Below are 22257 nucleotides of genomic sequence, written 5' to 3' on the forward strand. Positions count from 1 at the left end.
ACTACTGGCCATTAAAATTGCTACGCCAAGAAGAAATGCAGATGATAAACGGGTATTCATTGGACAAATATATTACACTAGAACTGACATGTGATTACATTTTCACACTGTTTGGGTACATAGATCCTGAGAAATCAGTACCCAGAACAAGCACCTCCGGCCGTAATAACGGCCTTGATATGCCTGGGCATTGAGTCAAACAGATCTTGGATGGCGTGTACAGGTATAGCTGCCCATGCAGCTTCAACACAATACCACAGTTCATCAAGAGTAGTGACTCGCGTATTGTAACGAGGCAGTTGCTCGGCCACCATTGACCAGACGTTTTCAATTGGTGAGAGATGTGGAGAATGTGCTGACCAGGGCAGCAGTCGAACATTTTCTGTATCCAGAAAGGCCCGTACAGGACCTGCAACATGCGCTCATGCATTATCCTGCTGAAATGTAGGGTTTCGCAGGGATCGAATGAAGGGTAGAGCCACAGGTCGTAACACATCTGAAATGTAACGTCCACTGTTCAAAGTACCGTCAATGCGAACAAGAGGTGACCATGACGTGTAACCAGTGGCACCCCATACCATCACGCCGGGTGATACGCCAGTGTGGCGATGACGAATACACACATCCAATGTGCATTCACCGCAATGCAGAACCTGGATTCATCCGAAAAAATGACGTTTTGCCATTCGTGCACCCAGGTTCGTCGTTGAGTACACCACCGCAGGCGCTCCTGTCTATGATGCAGTGTCAAGGGTAACCGCAGCCACGGTCTCCGAACTGATAGTCCATGCTGCTGTAAACGTCGTCGAACTGTTCGTGCAGATGGTTGTTGTCTTGCAAACGTCCCCATCTGTTGACTCAGGGATCGAGATGTGGGTGCATGATCCGTTACAGCCATGCAGATAAGATGCCTGTCATCTCAACTGCTAGTGATACGTGGCTGTTGGGATCCAGCACGGTGTTCCGTATTATCCTCCTGAACCCACCGTTTCCTTATTGTGCTAACAGTCATTGGATCTCGACCAACGCGAGCAACAATGTTGCGATACGATAAACCGCAATTGCAATAGGCTAGAATGCGACTTTTATCAAAGTTGGAAACGTGATGGTACGCATTTCTTCTCCTTACACGAGGCATCACAACAATGTTTCACGAGGCAATGCCGGTCAGCTGCTGTTTGTGTATGAGAAATCGGTTGGAAACTTTCCTCCTGTCAGCATGTTGTAGGTATCGCCACCGGTGCTAACCTTGTGTCAATGCTCTGAAAAGCTAATCATTTGCATATCACAGCATCTTCTTCCTGTCGGTTAAATTTCGCGTCTGTAGCACGTCACCTTCATGGTGTAGCAGTTTTGATGGCCAATGAATTTAAAAATACCTACGAGCTGCCACTGCTATTATGTGTCAAAATATACATTGAAATGTCATTGTCAGACAACAATTGAGCCTGCAACTGACGGTATATACAGGGTGGTGCATTGATCGTGACCGGGCCAAATATCTCACGAAATAAGCGTCAAACGAAAAAACTACAAAGAACAAAACTTGTCTAGCTTGAAGGGGGAACCAGATGGTGCTATGGTTGGTGCCCTAGATGGCGCTGCCATAGGTCAAACGGATATCAATTGCATTTTTTAAAATAGGAACCCCCATTTTTTATTACATATTCGTGTAGTACGTAAAGAAATATGAATGTTTTACTTGGACCACTTTTTTCGCTTTGTGATAGATGGTGCTGTAATAGTCACAAACATATGGCTCACAATTTTAGATGAACAGTTGATAACAGGTAGGTTTTTTAAATTAAAATACAGAACGTAGGTATGTTTGAACATTTTATTTCGGCTGTTCCATTGTGTACCTCTGTGAATTTATCATTTCTGAGAACGCATGCTGTTACAGCGTGATTACCTGTAAATGCCATATTAATGCAATAAATGCTCAAAATGATGTCCGTCAACCTCAATGCATTTGGCAATACATGTAACGACATTCCTCTCAACAGCGAGTAGTTCACCTTCCGTAATGTTTGCGCGTGCATTGACAATGCGCTGATGCATGTTGTCAGGCATTGTTGGTGGATCACGATAGTAAATATCCTTCAACTTTCCCCACAGAAAGGAATCCTGGGACGTCATATCCGGTGAACGTGCGTGCCATGGTATGATGCTTCGACGGCCAATCCATCTGTCATGAAATATGCTATTCAATACCACTTCAACCGCACGCGAGCTATGTGCCGGACGTACGTCACGTTGGAAGTACGTCGCCATTCTGTCATGCAGTGAAACATCTTGTAGTAACATCGGTAGAACATTACATAGGAAATCAGCATACATTGTACCATTTAGATTGCCATCGATAAAATGGGGGCCAGTTATCCTTCCTCCCATAATGCCACACGACACATTAACCGGCCAAGGTCGCTGATGTTCCACTTGTCGCAGCCATTGTGGATTTTCCGTTGCCCAATAGTGCATATTATGCCGGTTTACGTTACTGCTGTTGGTGAATGACGCTTTGTCGCTAATTAAAATGCATGCAAAAAATCTGTCATTGTTCCGTAATTTTGCTTGTGCCCAGTGGCAGAACTGTACACGACATTCAAAGTCATCGCCATGCAATTCCTGGTGCATAGAAATATGGTACGGGTGCAATCAATGTTGATGTAGCATTCTCAACACCGACGTTTTTGAGATTTCCGAATCTCGCGCAATTTGTCTGCTACTGATGTGCGGATTAGGTGTGACAGCAGCTAATACACCACTTGCGCATCATCATTTGTTGCAGGTCGTGGTTGACGTTTCACATGTGGCTGGACACTTCCTGTTTCCTTAAATAACGTAACTATCTGGCGAACAGTCCAGTCACTTGGATACTGTTGTCCAGGATACTGAGCAGCCTACATAGCACACGCCCATTGGGCATTTTGATCACAATAGCCATACATCAGCACGATATTGACCTTTTCCGCAGTTGGTAAACAGTCCATTTTAACACGGGTAATGTACCACGAAGCAAATACCATCCACACTGTCAGAATGTTATGTGATACCAAATACTTATACGTTTGTGACTATTGCAGCGCCATCTATCACAAAGCGAAAAAAGTGCTCCAGGTAAAACATTCATATTTCTTTACGTACTACACGAATATGTAATAAAAAATGGGGGTTCCTATTTTAAAAAAACGCAGTTGATATCCGTTTGACCTATGGCAGCGCCATCTAGCGGGCCAGCCATAGCGCCATCTGGTTTCCCCCTTCAAGCTAGACGAGTTTCGTTCTTTGTACTTTTTTCGTTTGATGCTTATTTAATGAGATATTTGGCCCAGTCACTATCAATGGACTACCCTGTATGTTGTTTGTAACTTAAACAAAATGCAGGCTTAGTTTGTTTACATTCTTAAATCCTATTACCTTTGGATGTTTATTGGTAGTAAAATTAAAATCAGTAGCATTGCTTTCCTTTCTTCCTCCACAAAAAGTGATTCTTTCAGCTGCACAATTAAGTTAGAAACAGTCACCAAAATTCATTTAAGCCCATATACATATATCTGAATTATGTACGTGGCATTATTTGTTATTGCTAAGAGCCGATGTTGTCTAATTTAATGGAACTATGCCTAATGTTATTTTATTTGAGGCTCTGAAATTACGCACTTACATGTGAATATTCATAGTTCCACACAGCATACATTTTGACTTCAACTTTTCCCTTCTTAGAAGAGAGAGAAGTTACAGCTCCCTGTTGCAAATAAAGACAGATTGGAATAAAACACACACACACACACACACACACACACACACACACACACACACACACTAAACAATCAAATTATGTTTCTCCCTGACTTGTACATTGTAAATAATGTTATTGCCATTATGAAATTAAATTATGTGTAATGACACACAAACGGAATACATTTCTTTTAAGTTTTGTGAAATTTATAGGAATTAAAAAACATTTATAAATTAGGTGAGTTTCTGAGTATTTATCTTAATGTGAAACTAGGAAGTAACTTTAATGATTCTTATATAGAAAGATGACAGATCCATAATTGACATGATATTACCTTTGCAGGTCTTAAAGAAATGCACATCAGCTCCTACAGCTGTGAGCCAGCTGATTTTTCAGAAGGACATGATATTGGAGACAAAGGCAAAATTAGCTACATGGGACTGATTCCATGTTCTGCAGCTTCTCAGTTTAGTGAAGAGGTGCAGACTGAAATAATACATCACAAAATAAATGGAGAAGCAGAAGCTGAGTGTGATGGTATGATGAGTATACAGAAAATTGCTAGTAGATTATAGATTATTAGCAGAATAATATTAAGATTATCTGTAACTGTTCCTGTTTTCCAAAAGTATATTCCAAAATGTGGAAAAACAATACATGCATTCTAAAGACTGTGTGGCACATGAGTATGAACTAAATCCATCTTCATACACTGGATTTCCTGTGTCTTACTTTAAACAAGATCCTACAGCATTCATTTATGTCTTCACCATTTTCCATAAATCCTATAATGGAAGTGAATCTTCAGGGATATGAACAAAGTCGACAATGATTAACAAAGATGATCTGCTTCCAGAAATAGCATTGGCAATTAAATGTAGTTAAACTGGCATGAACTATGTGTACTAAAACGTTTTTGGCATAACAAAATTAACAGCAGGGTGCTATAATCTGAAAATAGGCCCTGTTTCATATGTTAAATGAGATAGCTATTGTTTATGCCGTACTGTTAGCAAAACATGTAGAGGACCACATTGATATTTATTTTACAACATTAGTTATCTATATGTCACATGAATGAGGTTCTGCTTACAGTGAACATTTCTGCTAATCATGCAGCTAAAAGTAACTTTCACTTGTCGAACATAGATAAGTAGTTACTTAAAAAATATTATTTTTGTGACTTGTCTTGTGATTCTAAGTAACAGTCAAGCTAAAGTTGCTGTGTACTATTAGCATCAAATATCAGCATCCTCAGAAAAGAGTGAAAGAACCCTTTGAAGAATTACCTACAAGATGTTCAGTGATATACTTTTTACATTATTTTTACTACACTTCACGAGTAGTGTGGAATACAAAGTCCCAGAATCGGCTGGACTGCCATGAAGTATCACTTTGTTTTTTTCAGTAGGTGAAAGTCAAGTCAATACTCACTCACCAAGTCCATCAACAGCAGTGTCACAATGAGCCAAATTTGTAATCGCATTGCTATTAAATACAGTATATGTAGCAAACTGAGGTCCAAAGTAGTCCTCCTTAAAAATGAAAATCTCTGTGTCAGCTGCACAGGGGACACAGAGCTGGTCATTTTCAAGCCATTCCATCTCCTGGCAGTTTTCATATCTTTTGTTTGCTGATCATACAGTCTGCCCATACAAATGTTGGAGACCATGTAAATTTATTACTTTGATATAGTGGTGCCTGCACCAGAGATATTTTTAGTTTTGTGGGAAATAGGACGCCATCTGCTGATGATCCCAGGAACAAGAAATCCTGAAGTATTGATATCTGAGTTCTAGCAATATCTGAATTGTCTTCACAGTGTATAAGGTACTCCCAACCTCGGAAATAAGTTGGTGTGGACAGTAATGGAGTGGCTGATGATATTGACTGTGTTCCAACCAGGAGACAGAGTAGGGGCCAGATGTTGCTGAAGGACCATGTCCACATTGCAACTTACTCATTCTCCCTTAACAATGAAAATTAGTGGTTCTATTTTCACATGATTAAAATACTATTGAATTAAATTCACTGTTTCTGCATAAAAATTAATCTTAAGCTTTATGATTAATCTTTGCTTAACAGTATCTCATTACAGTTTTTCATTCACTGCTATAGCCACTGTCGTACAATTCCTTCAAGTCTCTGGGGTTCCGGGTGTATGAGAATCAAACAAAGAACTCATCATTGTTTAACATTCCATTAAATATGGGACCTACTCTTTAACTTTCTGAATAAATTTCTTCTAGTTACTCACCAAGTATCTTAGCCAGTTAGTGGTAACAGTTTCTAACAGACAGTGGAAACATGGCTGACAGTACTCCAACGACAATATTGTCCCTCTGTGTGTGGACAACGAGAATTTAATTGGTGCTGGAAACAACTGTTGCACACTTGTTGGGTTTGGGTAGATGGGTCTGCCTGAACCAATATGACTGAAGTGTCCAGCAGTGGGAGCTGCAGTAGATTTGCTATATGGGGCGCCATCTGCAAGTCTGCATGGAAGACTGACAATTAGCGGAACTGAACAGACTCGATCTAGTGACTTTCTGTAAGAAAGGGGTGTGGAGTTTACAGAAGACAGAGCAGAACTGAACAGACTCAATCTAGTGAGTTTCTGCAGGAAAGGGGTGTGGAGTTTACGGAAGACATAATCCTTTTTGGACAAAAAAATGTGGTGCCATCCTAGACACCTCATATGCTATAGATACTTTGAGTATTTCCTCAAGAATGGGATTGTCTATCTGAAATGCTTGTGAACAAAACTCAGAAACAGCAGAAAAGCAAAGTGTGTTAGGCTTTGCCCAGGCACCATAAGATTGTTTTTTGTGTGTGCAACAATGTAAAATTTTTAACGAACAGCAACAGCATGGCATTTTTGCTCCTAGAATGATGACACAATGGTAACCATTTCAGAACTTCCAACACTTTAAAGTTCTGGATAGTAGCTGCCATTTTCAAAGCAGTGATAACGTTTTAGGTTAGTAGATAGAACGCAAAAGCACTGTAAAGCAATATTGACAATCTTACATTCTCTGATCTTTGATATGAAGCAGCAGCTGAGGAAAGCTGTTTTCATCCTTTCACCTCCTCCTAAATATGTGGTATTGGAAGTGGCAGTTTGTCCTTGTGCTGCATTAACTATTTTAAGAACTGCTGTTCGTGCTGTAGTTGCGCTTGGTATTGCTGTTGGCACACTATTTACTGCTGCCACATTTGCAAAAAAATTGGATTCATCATTACTCTTCTGCACCCACTATTGCACCCAATTTTAGTGATGTTCTAGAGTGAGGTGATATTTTTGCCTTACTGCCACTGATAAAATTTAGGTTTATTGGCTGTATACAACAGTGTGCAGCATTTGTTGTACTGGGGGAAAGAAACTTGCACTACGTAAGTCATGCGGAATATAAAGTCCAAGTTGGCTGTCTTGATCCAGCACTTGATTCTGTCCAAAATATTTTCCTCAAGTCCATGATTACTCACCAACTTTATAAACAACACCAATAAATCCAATCCATAATCCTGTTATCATTAACAGTAGACAGCAGTTTGAGGCCCAAAGCAGTGTTCTGTTGACATGTTCATTAGTTCCATGCCAGCTGCAGTCCTCCCTCCATGTCTTAGCATTTCTTATCTCTCACATTTGCTTATCATGTGGCCTACCCACATGATGTGTTGGGATCCGAAGTTGTCGCTTCTGCATGTGGTGGAGCTTCTGCCATCTTTCAGGAGATGGGCCAAACCCATCTCTTCAAACAAACATAATGTGCAAAATGCTCAAAACTGAGTTTCTTAATTGTATTATCTTGTAACTTTCCTTCACTCTAGCCTGTTACCTAGCTAGATATCAAGGAATTTTACTCGTGTTGTTTCATTAATGCTTGAGCATCAGTGTCTATTTCTGTTACTAGCCAAACATTTTTACTTGCTTTAAACCTCACAATATTAGTCTTTTTGAAATCAAAATTTAGTGTTTGCTGTGAAGCAGTTGTAGGTCTGTTGAGTTGTCATCTGGATTGTGTATTAGGACGGACTTTCATTCTGTGATTACTTTGCTGGTGTTATCACAGTACATTGTGATGTAGAAACTGTTTTTAAGCCATTGAAGATAATTTAAATAGGTAGGAAGAACAGGAGCTGACACGGTGCAGAACCTTGTTGCATTCCATACTTTATATTCTCCCATTCTGAGTAAGAAATATTCTGATGGAATGACAGTTGTCTCACAGAACATATGTTATGTTGTGAATTTTGTTATTGACTATTCATGCTAGTTTGAGAGTAAGTGACATTTAGAAGTTAATATTTGCAGGGAGTTTAAAAGGAATAAACAAACAACACAGTAATGGACTACTGGTGTTACAGTCAGGGAAATGAAATATTATTATGAACCTGTTTAAAATGGGATGAAGGTTGCTTGAGCTTCATTTGGCAACTCCTTCATACTACTGATCTTTCTTACAGAAGGAAGTAGCTAGGGGAATAGCTGTATACAGCCAGGTTTTAGATTGCATAAGTGACATGTTTCTCTTATTTCTTAATGTGATACTACCAGTCATAGTTATTATGTAAGTAACAACAACAACAAGTGCTTTATGTGCCAAAAGCATGGATTTACAACTGCAGAACTTTAATGGGCATATGATGATGGAAAAAGTTAATCAACACATTCCACACCATAATATTAATTTTGGACTTTGTTTTTGGAATAAGTAACAAACTAACTAATGTAATTGAACATTTGTTTTATCATAGGATTCTGTTCTGATGATGATGATGCAGAGGATGACTGCCAGTCAGCTGTTGGTGTAGCAGCTTGTATATCAGAGAGACCACGTGATAGGATTATTGATATAACAAAGCATTTGTCAGCAAAGCCTTTGGAATATTCTTATTTTAATATGGAGCAGTTACAGCTGTGGGCTGGACCATCACACTGGAAGCTGCCAAGGAAGCAAGGTACAATTTTTTGTCATTATGTGACTAGTTTAAAATGACTAAAATATTTATTTTGCAATGATTTTTTTTTAACTTTGCTTTTGTTGATGGTGAACTCTACATTTTGTATTACATTGGAATATTTAATATCCTGAGTTTATTCACATGAAGTTCCTGTTTAAGATGAAGATAGATTGCATATTTTTTGGTATTCCTTTCTCTCCTCTAATAACACATTTTGTGCATGTTTGCCTGTTGTCTGTGCATTGTTTTCAGTATGTGTCACTGTATTTCTAATTTTACCTCACTTGTTTAGGCATTCTAAATTTTGTAACAAGTGAATAATCCATCATGAAGGTTTCATTTGCCTTATATTAGAAAAATTATGAAAATAAATTTTGGTGAATGTTTAAGACCAGTACTTTGGTATAGTACAAGTCAGTCTTCATTAAAGTTCACCCTTTTCTTAATCAGGAACTGCTCCCCCTAACTCCTTGTCACAGAGGCAGTACAAATGTTTTGAAAAGTTTTTGGTTACATACTGTATTTGCACAAATATAGGCTGTGTGCAAGTATTGGCTGCATCTAAACTTTTGACCCAAGGTTATAGGGAAAAGTAAATCTCAAATATAGTCCTCACTACTAAATTTGGCTCCAGTTACGAAGTGCTGCCATGTTTGACTGTGGTGTTACTACCATTACATACATAATGCAGGCACTAAATTATCTTGACACCCCTACATAACAATTGAGCAACTTCAAGTTGTCAGTATGCATTATGCAAAGGAACAGAAAAAGTTGGAAACAGGATGTACATTTCATATAGATGAAAAAAACATTTGTTAGCGGTGTGCAAGTGAAGAGAAACTCTTATATACAGCAGTCTGAACAGTGAAGGGCAAATGAGCACATGTCCAGATAGATAAAAAAGACATGTTTGAATTTCTAGTTCATAAGAGGGAATGTGGATATTTGACCACAACTAAAATGATTGAAACTGAAGTGCAAAATAGCATGTGAAAGAAACATGGAATGTAAAGTTTTGTATGGATGGGTTTGATGATTTATGCAACAAGACAACAAGACAAAAATTGGACACAGAACAACATCACTGTTATATCTCTACAAGCAAAAAGTGCACTACTTGTATATTCTTTTGGCAATGGCAACTTGCATTTATGGGGCACTGGAGAGTCATGTGGCTTATCATTCATTCCCAAAAATTTTTCAAAGATTGCTGTAAATTTGTTTTAATAATTGGACTGCAATTACCAATAGGGACCCGAGTTCCAAAATCAGAAACTGAGATATTGCTCCATTTATAAACTTCTCACTGTAAGATCTGTGTAACGGCTATCATTTCCAAAACTGGTGGAAATTTACACAATTATGTGCACTGTTAGTGTTCAAAAATAATATATGCATATATACTTGATACATATGTCACTTGGATCATTATCACTTAATTAGGAAACTAGTATTGTGGGTTCAGCAACAATAAACCACCCAAAACTATGGATATTTTGATGATGTTGCTAATTGGTTATAACAAGCACATTTATAAAGTAATACATTTTTCAGCAGTATTTATTTATTTCATACTGAAGCAAATAGAATATGGAAAAGGTTAGTATAAAACAATTATTCAACCCAGTGTTCGGTTTTGAACTTTATGCAGCCTTTTTACCATCATTATGCATCTTCTTCAATGTCATCGAAGACATGCGCATCTGTGATAAGAGAATGATAAGTGCTTGGTATTACTGGATATCAAGTGCAACATAGATTTCAGATCTTGAAGTTTATTTCTAGACATGGCTCTCCCTTGAGGCCACAGTGGTTCAAAGAGTGCATAACGGTTAGAAGGTCATCACCGCTGTTTCTTCTAGAGATCCACAGTAATGTAGGCATGATCATTATGGTATTCTTTTGTATACAGGTTTAATGGGTCTTCAAGCAACGGAAAATCCAGAATGGAATAATGACAGTATTATGAAAAGGTCAGATTACTACTCAACATGTAGTAGAAATGCTGAGTCGCAGATGGACATGACAGGAAGATTGTCAAACACATTTGCTTTCAGCCGAAAAGGCCTTCATTGGAGTTAGACAACAACTGCTCGCAGTCTGGCCTCAGCAGCCAGAGATCGTGATCATCTGCGTGTTTTGTGTTTGAATGAGTATGTGTGTGTTAATAGGTCTTGTTTATTCAACACTATTTTGCATATTTACATTCAGTTAATCATGTTTCCTTTAGTGTCAAACTTATGGTTCACAATGCAGTTCTCCATCTTAGAATTCCACCATAATTGCTGGCCTCAATTAAAACTAAAACAAGAGGATTTCTTTTCCTACAAGTTTTCAAAACATTTAGATAATCACTCAGTAGGTACATGCCTTGCTGAATTGTCAAAGTTTGTTCATCATCACTGAAATTGGCATCGTTTGGCAGAAATGTGTACCCAGGAGTCGGGAACCTTAGAGAAACTGAAATAAGGGATGGATGATTTTGCATAATAACTTCAACATCAAGTTTATTTTGATGTTTCGGTTTTGGTCACCACATGAATCTGCCCGTAAAATTAACTCAGTAATGTCTTTACATCTATATCAGTGTCTACATATATACTCCATAAGCTAGCATATGGTGCATGGCGTATTTGTCTGCTCGTTTAAAAACTTGTATGATATGCTGGCAATGATCTTCTGACAAGACCAAAAATACTAATATGTTGCCAAGGTAGGCAAAACAGAATGGCAGACCTTGCAACACTTAGTTGATAAATCTGTGCCATGTCTGAGCAGTGTTTCTGAGGCTGAAAGTTATGAATTTATTTTCAAACCGGCCGAATGGCACAATTATGGCCATCTTCGGGGTATCTTCTTCGGCAACAGGTACCTGCATGTACACCTTGGTGCAGTCCAACACACTGTACAGGCAGGCATTGCTCAATGCTTAGTTATAACCGCAGAACAATGGAACTGAGTAATGATCAGTCACTGTACGGACATTAAGTGCTCTATAGTCCCTGCATGGATGCAACGCATCGCACATCTTAGGCACGAAATGTAACGGCAATGACCAAGGGCTACTGGATGGTTGCATGATACCCTCTCGAGTCATACTATCAAACTTGACCTTGGCAATAGCTAACTGACCGGGGACTAACCATCAAGGTTTACAGGATAATGGCGGCCCCTCGGTGGTCTTTATATGCACTGTGCTATGCTTCACTTCCTTGGGCATATGTGGAGGTTTCGTCAGTGCTGGAAAATCCCAAAGTAAAGCAGTGTTCTCGCTGTCTGCTGTTTCAATCAGCTTGACGGATTGGATGGATGTGTGGCACTGGAATCCTGCAGCCATCAGTCCAGTGGTTTGGTTGACCAGGCGTGTGTTGATGATGTCAGGCAGAAGGTTGCAATGTGCCTGGAAGTCCACTCCTATTATCGACTTGGCGACATCCGTGATTGTGAAATCCCATGCAAATGCTTGGTGTAGGCCTAAATCTAGTTTAAAACAACGTGTACCACAAATTGCAATAGAATAATTGTTTGCAGCAGCTAGACAGAAAGACGTATGGAGCCTACACCGGTGTAACATTGTTCGCAAGAAAATACACAGATCAGAGCCAGTGCGCCGGTAACTCACAAACAGACACTGTGACGTAGACTGGCAATTGGATCAAGTGTCTACACCTGATCGCCGCTACCATTGGGTAAGTGCAGGGTTTGGTACAGTAATGAGCTTGGATCACCAAATTTTCTGTGGTACCAGCATATCCTCTGCTGTGTTTTAGTCACGGGTGCAGATGAGGCAGTTGATGATCTGCTGCACGAGTGCTTCCAGTATCTTAGTTGGCCACAATCACTGTTGGTGTTACACCGAGACATCATTTGGCTAATCTGTTGCGTCAACATATCAAGCTTTGCCGTCAGAGCATCATAGTCAGCGCGCAAAACTGTGACTGATGTGCTTGCGCATTACACAGTTGCTACATTAATAGGTGCAAGTGAGATAGCATCCTGTACCTTGTCTGCTAGCTCTGCCACCGTGTGTAAAAGCATTTCCGACTGCGACGCTATTATTGCTTTGGTGATAGGTGGCAACCGACTGCTCCAGATGGTTCTCAGCAAGCTGTCAGGCACAATACCAGCGTCGACCTTCCTTTGTAGATGCCGCAAGTACTGCGACGGTTTCTGATCTCTGATGTCCTCCTGTGTCAGAATTTCGCATAGGCGTTCTTCTTGTGAAGCTGATACTATGTGGATAAATTCTGCCTTGAGCCACTCGTGGGCATTACTGTCTTGTGGTGCGATAATCACATCTTGCCCTTCGGCCGCGTACTGGTGATCGAGCTGGCTCACGACCAGTGCAAACTTGGTAGCGTCAGCAGTTATTCGAGAGTAAAACAAACTAGCTTCAACTTACACAAACCATAGTGCTGGATTGTGAGGCAAAAAGGTGGTAGTCTAATGGCGTGTGTGGACACGGCAAGGTTGGTCACGGTCAGATTTTCTGTCACCTTACAGTATCACTTTATTTTGTGCATCAGGCAGGAGATAAATCACATCGGGGTCACCAGTTTGGCCATAGGGCTATGTTCTGGCCCGTCTCATCCGACCAGTTAGCCTTCTAGTTTGCGATAAATAACATAGAATGATATCTCCAATGCTGAGATGACAAGATCTTTAATCGTTCATTCAGCAATTCATACAGGACGTCTTTTAGACTCAGTGTACATCAAGGCAAGACTCACACGAAAACGAATAAGTTGACTTGTTGACTGGTGTCTCAATAACTAAGTATAAAAATGGTACTTAAGAATTAACAAGGAGAAAACAAGAACATGGAAAAACTATATACTAAGAATAAACATCACGGAATAACGGACACAATACAGCACTCCTGGCAGCCAGTGTGGAATTAATTTATCCACGCAAAATAAAATAAAATACTTGTGGTGTGACGCACGGGTGAACCAAACTGCACTGCATTGCATATTGTGGTCATTAAAATACTCTTTGTAAAATTGAACTAGGATTTCAGCTAGAGGTGGCAATTTATTTGATTTCAGCTTTCTCAGTTGTTTCTCTGTTCCAGGGATGCTTATCACTGTGTCATCCATACAGGAATCTGTGCAATGGCCAAATGATGGTATGATTATGTGAATCTCCTGTGTAAATAATTTCTTAAACACAAAATTCAATACTTTGGCTTTCATTTTGCTGCCTTAAAGTGCCATACCGGATGACTGGATGGAATCCTTATACCCCCATAACAATTTTACATAGGGCCAAAATTTTCTCAGGTTGGTGGTCAAGGTATGTAGGTGGTAGTTTCCGTATGCTTTGTGCATAGATCTTTTCACAGAAGCACATATCTCCACTAACCGTCGGCTGTCTTCATTTGCACGTTCTCTTTTGAACTGAAAGTTCAACAGCCCTTGCTTCCTCAACATTTTCGAAATTTCATTGTTTAACCATGTGGGTCTTTTCTGCCCTTAATCCACTTACTAGGCACATAATTCTTCAGAGTGATATTTACAGTCTGTTTAAACTTTGCCCATAATTTCTCTACGCCCATCATACCAGAACTAAAAGATGCCAGTTCATTGTTAACAACTGCTTATCTAATCTTTCCAGCAGATATACTCTTCTAACCTTGTTGACTGATATATTAACTGTCTTAACCATAACTGCTATGATGACATCATGATCACAAATAACCATCTCTGTACTGACGCAGGCGATAAGGGTTGGCCTGTTTGAAGCTACAAGGTTGAAGTTATTTCCATTGAACATTGGCTGCGGAACTAGATGCTCAAGACCATTTTGGGAGAATGTGTTCAGAAGTGCTTCACAAGACGGTCTCCTGCTCTGCTGCCTTCATGCCCGTACTGATTCGTTCAACGTGAGCGGTCCACATGTCCAAAGCGCTTGGGAATGTGTAACAGGTTCCATAATAAAGGACACACTGCTTCTGTATGTAACTCCTTTCCAATACTGAGTGAGGTTGCAATGAACATGGATGTGAACAGTGTGTCAGCAGTGACGGTGTCTCACAGCAAGTTATACATTGAGGTGCACTTGTTTAACAAACCATTGAGAATGTAAGTGAATAGGGTTGCAGCAGCAACATTGACAAATTCTCAGGCGTATTTGGATTTGGGTTCTTCCCTCTGACTCCAGTGTCACAGAGGGCGGTGAGTTACAACAAACAACAGATTCCCATTCTTGGACAGTTCTCTGCACCTGTGACTTAAAAGGCTGTGGTTCATTCATTAACATCCTAGTTGTGGACAATGCTTACTCTGAAAATCTGTTTGGTTTTGACACTTTTAATCTATTTGGATTCTCCATTGATGATGAAGTTCACTTGGTTTCTGATCTAGTTCTGTATCAACAGTTAGATGCTCTCTGTGCCAAATTTTCCTGTATATTTTCTCCAGGACTGGGCTGTGCAACAGAATTTCAGGCTCATGTTACAATGAAACAGTCTGCTCGGCCCCATTTTTCCTGGGTCCACCCAGTACCAATACCTTTATGGGATAAAGTAAACGCAGAATTAGATTGTGTTCAGTCCCATGATGTTATTCAACCTATTTCTTCCAGTGAATGGTCGACACAACTGGCAATAGTAAAAAAACCTACGTGTGAGTTACACCTTTATGGGATCCTTTGCCGCACCCTGACAAGCTATTAGCAAAATTATCAGCGGGCTATTATTTGAATTTGCACAGGCATGTTTACAGCTGCCGCTCTATGAGGAATCTAAACGCCTTCTAGTTATCAATACCCCATTTGGGCTGTGTCAATACCAGAGTTTTGCCTTTTGGTGTGGTAAGTGCACCATTCGTTTTTCAACGCTTCTTAGAGCAACTTATTACATCAGTTCCAGGCTGCATCAACTATTTAGATCTCATTTTAGTGTCTGGTGCCTCTACAGAGGATCATTTGCAGAAGCTTCTTGCTCTGTCTTCTGTTTTACAGTCTGCAGGATTAAAGTGCATCTTTGGCAAGACACAGTTTTTTCATCCACTCATTATTTATTTCAGTTTTGAAGTGTTGCATGGTGGCATTAAACCATTGCGCCAGCACATTGATGTCATTGGCACGTTGCCAGAACCCACATCCATCAAAGAATTACAGGCATTTTTAGGCAAAATTCATTTTAATTTATTTTTTTAAACTCCAGCTGAACGGGTCTTGGAAGACCCTAAATTGTATTGATCAACTGCCATGTTGTCCTTAGCCTATAGGCGTCACTGGATGCAGATATGGAGGGATTTGTGATCAGCATACTACTCTCCCAACTATTGTCAGTTTTCATGGCGGGGGCTGCACCTTTTCAGTCAAGTAACCCCTCAATTTTCCTCACAAGGACTGAGTGCAAAATTGCGTACTACCACAAATTCATACCAGACACTGCTACTGAGGCACAACCACTCCATGCATTATTACATAAAGATTTCCCTGGCTTGTGACTAACATTCAAGTTGTTGAAATCTAAGCTGCAGTCGACTCCTTGTTTGTCATTCTTCACCTGAGTTAGTACCTTGTGTTACTGACAGATGCATCCCAGTTTGTCCTTGGGCCCGTCCTGGCTCATAAGTATGTGGACGGATCTGAACGCCCCGTTGCACATGCCTCTAAATCATTAAATTCAGTGCAACAGCTATTCTCAGATAGAGAAAGAGACTTTGGCGATCGTGTATGCTTTAATTTTTTTTTTTTTTTTTTAAATACCAGTCTAAGTTTCAGCTCATCACAGACCAAACCACTGGTGTCTCTTTTTAGCCTTTGGCATCCTTGCCTAACAAAGAAACATGTAACCTTCAGTGGTGAATTCGTTTCGTGTGGCGATACAGTTACGAGATACATTTTCAACCTGCCTATGATGATGCCTTATCGCATTTGCCAATTGGTTCAGATTCAGAGTTTGATAAAGAGGAATGACTTTGGATGTGAAAGCTCAAAATGTTGCTGGCTTCCCTATAACTACCCCTAAAATTGCAGCCATGGTAGCTGCAGAACCTGTTTTAAGTGAACATGGTTGGCCGGGCAAACTCCTGGGTCGTGCTTCTGATCTTTTGCGAAATTATTTTTCATTACAAAATCATTTTTCTGTTTGGGACGGAGTGCCGCTTTTAGGTATAGAGAACACTACTCCCAGACTTGTAGTCCCGTCCACTATTTGGTGTGAGATTATGTATTTATTACATGTGGACCATAGAGATGTGTCACCTACAAAAGCGTTAGCACAGATACATGTTCTTTGGCCAGGCATCAATATGGAAATAGTGTGAATTGTTGCAAGCTGCCTACAGTGTGCCACCCATCAGGCGGCTCCCCATGCATCTTTGTCACTGTGGCCAGATCCACAATAGCCTTGGGAACGAATTCATGTAGATTTTGCGGGACTTTTTTGACTTTCTACTAGCTTATTGTAATTGATGCTTATTCCAAGATTCCATATGTGGTGTGTTGTCTGTCTACTTCTGCGGCAGCAACAATTTCCACTTTGTCAAAATTTTTGCAGTGGGAGGTCTTTTGTATATACTAGTTACAATGTCCCCCAGTTCATATCACAGGAATTTGAAGATTTTCATAAAAAAAAGTGGTGTTTCCCCTGTAACGGTTCCTTCTTTCCACCCTCAGTCGAACAAGGAAGCTGAATGGCTAGTGCAAACACTTACGACTCAAATGAAAAAATACATTTCAGATGTGTCACCAGAAGTAACTCTTGACCTGTTCCTCAGGATTCATCGGTTCACCTATTGGCAAAAAGAGTCCAGCAGAGCTGTTGATCGGTCATCAGGCCCAGACTCTGCTACATCTGCTTTGGCTGATGCCAGGCCATACACCAACACTGGTGTTGCAACGCTTCCAGCCTTGCACAGCTGCTTGGGCTTACAGTTTTTGCCACCAACCAGAATGGGTGCCAGCAGTAATCGAGAGTACCCATCCATCTCCGACATCATGGCCAGTGACCTCCCCTTCCCCATCACCACTGCAGATGCCTTCACAACTTTCTCCTCTGTTGTGGGTGCCTCCTTCAACTGTCAGGTGGCCATGGCAGGACCCTAGCTTCCATTCGGTCGCGACCGATGCCTCCACTGCTGCTGCTGCCACCACCATTGCAGCCAATGCTGCCTGCACCGCAACCTCCTTCCTTGTGGTTGGACTTGGATGTGGAAATGGACGCTGTGTCAGCATTGCCTGTCCTACCGTATGACCTCTCACAGGGGTTGGCCATCACACATGTCAACGCTCGCACCATTTCTGATCCTACACACCAGTGGCAGTGCGTCACAAGACTCAACAACCTACATCAACCACAGAAGAAATTGATGTGAGCACAGTGATCACTTCTTCACAAAGGAAGAAGAGTGCTGTAACTACCAGTTATGTGTGCACCGCTTTGTAGTTCATAGCACCTGACGTTTGTGCTTGATTTGCCCACTAGAGGCTACCCAGGCTGCTAATATGACAGCAGTTATTTATGCAGCCTGCCAGCTGCTCCCCCTGTTGGAACTAGGCTCCACCAGTCACTTCTGTATTGCTGAATGTGTTGTATCTTGTCTTTGATGTGCATGTACTGTTCGAGCAATAAATCACAGTGTTCTTGGGTTAGAACAGTCTTCCTCATATGTTTCATCTTAAGGCAATCTGCAACAATCAGCAGCCATCATTATCATGACAAGATGATGAACCAGAAAACAACAAAAATCAACAAGTAAATCTGTGGTCCTTCAAAGCTAACAGTTCTCAAATAATGCTTAAGAAAGCATGCTTTCATGTTAACATTTCCCTGTGTATTACCCCTTTTTTGAAATAAAATACGATATTTACATGTAAAACGAAAGAAGACACTTTCTAAATTTAGGAAAAGTGTGACGCATTGATGTTCGTTATGTGATGATGAATTCCCCAGGGGAACTCACAGGCAGGAGTAAATCTTTGTGAAATGGATAATAGTCACATCTCAAGGTGTTTCTTTACACAAATGCAACTACTTCTGTCAATACTGCACTTCACTCACTACCTCTGCACTCTGCATGTGTTGGCTTACTCAGTGATGTTTCTTTCTACCACTGCTGACTGTAAAATCCCTTTTCTCAAAGATGTTCCTTATGCTGCCTACTGCCTAGCAGTGTCTATGATACTTACTAGGCTATGTCTGTAACATTGCCCGCTTTAATAAAAATACCCGTTTACAATGTTTAACCCTCTGGCAAGTGCGTGTTTTTCTATTACTTGAGGAGTCGTGTGGCACGTTTTGTGTGTCACATTTGCTGCTCAGTTCTATAGTAATTTTCATAAGCTTTCACGCCAGTGTTGACATCAATTAGTTTATTTCTTTTAAAGGTAGATATAGTGTCACTCAAAATGGCATTAATAATATCGAAATAATAAATTTTATTGTGCAATTAATGCAAACAATTTATTATGGTCACAGTGGAAAATACTAAGAAATAATGTTGCATATCTAGCCAAGAAATGTCTTTACACTGTTGCTCACTTATAGTGGGAAAGAATGTTTTGTTATTTACCATGGCTGTTAATTATACTTTATTTAGAAAAGTTGATATACATCTAAACACATGGTCCTCAAAAATCTACATCTTTTTGTCAACGTTGAAAGGTAATATATGCGTAGTGAATGGCTACGGAAACCCTATTATAACAGCTTATAGACAGGACATGTTCACTACTTAGTAATTTCAGAAATGTCAAGATTCAAATCACTAGTCATCTGAGTCTGCAGGTGTAACTTGACACTTTTCCAGGTGTAACTAACACTTTATACTTTGCCCTTCCACAAATAACACAGTGTCCTCATTTCTTATCTGAATGCTTCTCAACGTGCTCAGATGTTGTCCACTACCTATGTCCGTGGGAAGGCTCTGAATTTTAGCTCTGTTAGTAGTGGTTTCATGAGGTCACAAGCCATGTTCTTCAGAAATACTATTCTCTCAACCTTTCAATTTGTTCCATTTGAGTAAAAAAGATCTGGGCATTGATACCAGAAACGTCCATTAGAGTGAAAAAGATTACCAAAGGTCACCTTTTCTTGTTATAGGCGCCACAGAATATGTGCCACACATCTGGTTGACTGTGTCAACGCCACCCTTAGTGGCATTATAATCTAACACAATCTCTGGCTTCAAAGAATCTTCATCGATAGTACCTGTATCATGCATAGTTGACAATTACAAAACCGCCTTGTTCTTCTTTGGTACCTACCAAACCAATCTCAAATTGTTTTTATAACCGAAAAGAGATGGACCAGGTACTCGATTTTTCTTAGACAAGAATTCAAAGGGAATTTCTCGTTTATTCTTTCTTAGTGTCCCAATGCACATAAGCCTTTTACCTAATAGCAACATAGCCAAGGGGCAACTTGTATACCAGTTGCCATAGTTATATTGTTGTTGGATCCCTCTATATGACTGACAAGACTGTGAACTATTTCCGACGCTGAATTCGAGACTGTATAAGGTCCTTTGGGCTGCTTTCCACAATATACCTCAAGGCTGCTTGTAAAAAATGTTTTTGCATCACAAAGCACAATTTGGCAGGTTTGTTGGGGATATATTCCACAAATCCACAACGACCACAAAAAGCTTGAAGTTTCTTATCTGTGGTTACAAACTCACCGATGCTGTACGTACTTTTGCACTTGGTTTCAAATTCATACAGAATCGAACGTACTGCGGCCAACTTATCAGATCTTCTCCTCTCTTCTCTTGCACTTTTATCATTGAAATGAATGCAACGCAGCAAGAATAGAAACCACTTGTACCTCATGACAGCTCTTCCAATTCTACCTTCATGTGGTTAGCTTTCTTCATTCCGGAGAGGTAAAGTAACCCAAGGAGTGCCAGTATTTCACTTCTCATTGTTTCTTTTTTGTCTCTTTGTCTCTGATAATCAGAAAATTCTGGTTGGAGCTGAATATATTTATTTGTATATTCCACAATAGTACCAATCATTTCCATGTTAATTATTTTGAGGAATCCAGGAATCTCAGTTGTTACATCCCTGGCAATAGCCTTGGGACCAGGAAAAATGTTTACAATATATTTCCTTCTCACTTTGCTTGTGGCAGAGCAAGTACTTTTCCTCCATTTAGAAGTTTTGTCTCTTCCCACAAACCAATCACCAATTGAGCCTGGTTGACAATTATTGTCTTCATTTTTGTCTGACTCTCTTTCAGTGTCATGGTCAGTACTAGTAATTACCTCCACTTCCTCATCAGTATCATCATCTGATATAGTGTTTACCTCTTTTGTAAAATCCAGATCTTCATTCAAGAACCATTAGAGTTCCTTGTTAGTTAAATAATAATTTATATTTATATAATAATTTATATCTTTTTATTGTCTACCCCCTCGAATGTATCATGTACTGTGCCAGTTAGCTCCTCTGCAAGAATCAGTTTTCTGTGCTCCTATCACCACAAGCATACGCATGTGGCCACTGTGCATGTCGATTTCTACCAGTGTTTCAAACAGCCACAGCAATTGTATCAAGCTTGGGGGCCGAGCTTCATGGCCTCAGTTGTAAGTGTCAGTTTGTCACAGCTAAGACTCCAGGGTTTTCTGCAGAGACCAGGGTTAGAAGCACAATCAGTCATTCGGCCCCAGATAAGGAGGTCCATCAATGTGCCCTTGAGTTTGAGGAACTATGTCGGAACACGTTTTTAAAATTGCACAGTTATTAGAGTTCTCTTGCACAGCAGGCCACCAATCTGATGGTTAGAGTGACAGAATACAGCCCAAGCACATGGGGCCTAGTGCACTGAGGGAAAGGAGGTAGCTGCAATACAAACCAGCCAAATGGGTCAATGTAGACAATAATGTAGTCAGCAGAGGGAACAGCGAACACCACTTCCTTGGTGCCCCTCTTGTCTCCTACAGCACGAGTGGGTAGCCTGCCTCAGTTGGTGGACTCCTTGCCACAAATGTAAAGAAAAGAAAGGTCACATAGCAGTGATATGTCAATCTGTACCACCCTCCCCGAAGTCAGTGCAGGAATCAGTGAACATAAATACTCATATTATTTTGTCATTGTGTTCACTGTTGGCTGGAGAACAGAATAAACCTTTCATCGAAGTGTGGGTTATGGATACACCAACAATCCTACAAATTGACACAGGGGCCACCGTGTCCCTACTCAACTCACAGACATACACCATACAAGGATCCCCACCATTGGCGTGTGTTGAGTATCAGCTGATAAGCTATAACACACAGCAGATCCCTGTTCTCAGCCAGTTTGCATTCAACACAGCGTACAAGTCAGTTGTCCATTCCATTGCCTACCTGGTGGCTAACAATGCGAGTACTAGAAATTTGTTTGGCTCAGAAGCCTTTGCTACTTTTGGTTTCTCGATTGGAGATGCAATGCATCTAGTGCCAGACCAAAAACCTTATGATGAATTGCATTCCTTGTATTCTGAGTTTTCAGATCTGTTTGCCCCCATGGTTAGGTTGTGCAAACAATTTCATGGCACACATCACCGTCAAACCCATTGTTTACCCTCACTTTTTTCAGGTGGGGTTGTGTCA

At 40.3% G+C, this 22257-nt stretch overlaps 1 protein-coding gene across 1 annotated transcript in view; it reads left to right on the top strand.

Annotated features, from left to right (window-relative positions):
• LOC126473317 (condensin complex subunit 2) overlaps window positions 1-22257 on the top strand; it is a 183872-nt gene that overhangs the window by 97204 nt on the left and 64411 nt on the right. The window contains exons 6-7 of the mRNA XM_050100300.1: window positions 4085-4279; window positions 8501-8704. Coding sequence (XP_049956257.1) covers window positions 4085-4279; window positions 8501-8704 — 399 coding nt within the window. The remainder of the gene's footprint in view (window positions 1-4084; window positions 4280-8500; window positions 8705-22257) is intronic.

Source organism: Schistocerca serialis, chromosome 4 (assembly GCF_023864345.2).
Source record: "Schistocerca serialis cubense isolate TAMUIC-IGC-003099 chromosome 4, iqSchSeri2.2, whole genome shotgun sequence".
Lineage (NCBI taxonomy): Eukaryota > Metazoa > Arthropoda > Insecta > Orthoptera > Acrididae > Schistocerca > Schistocerca serialis.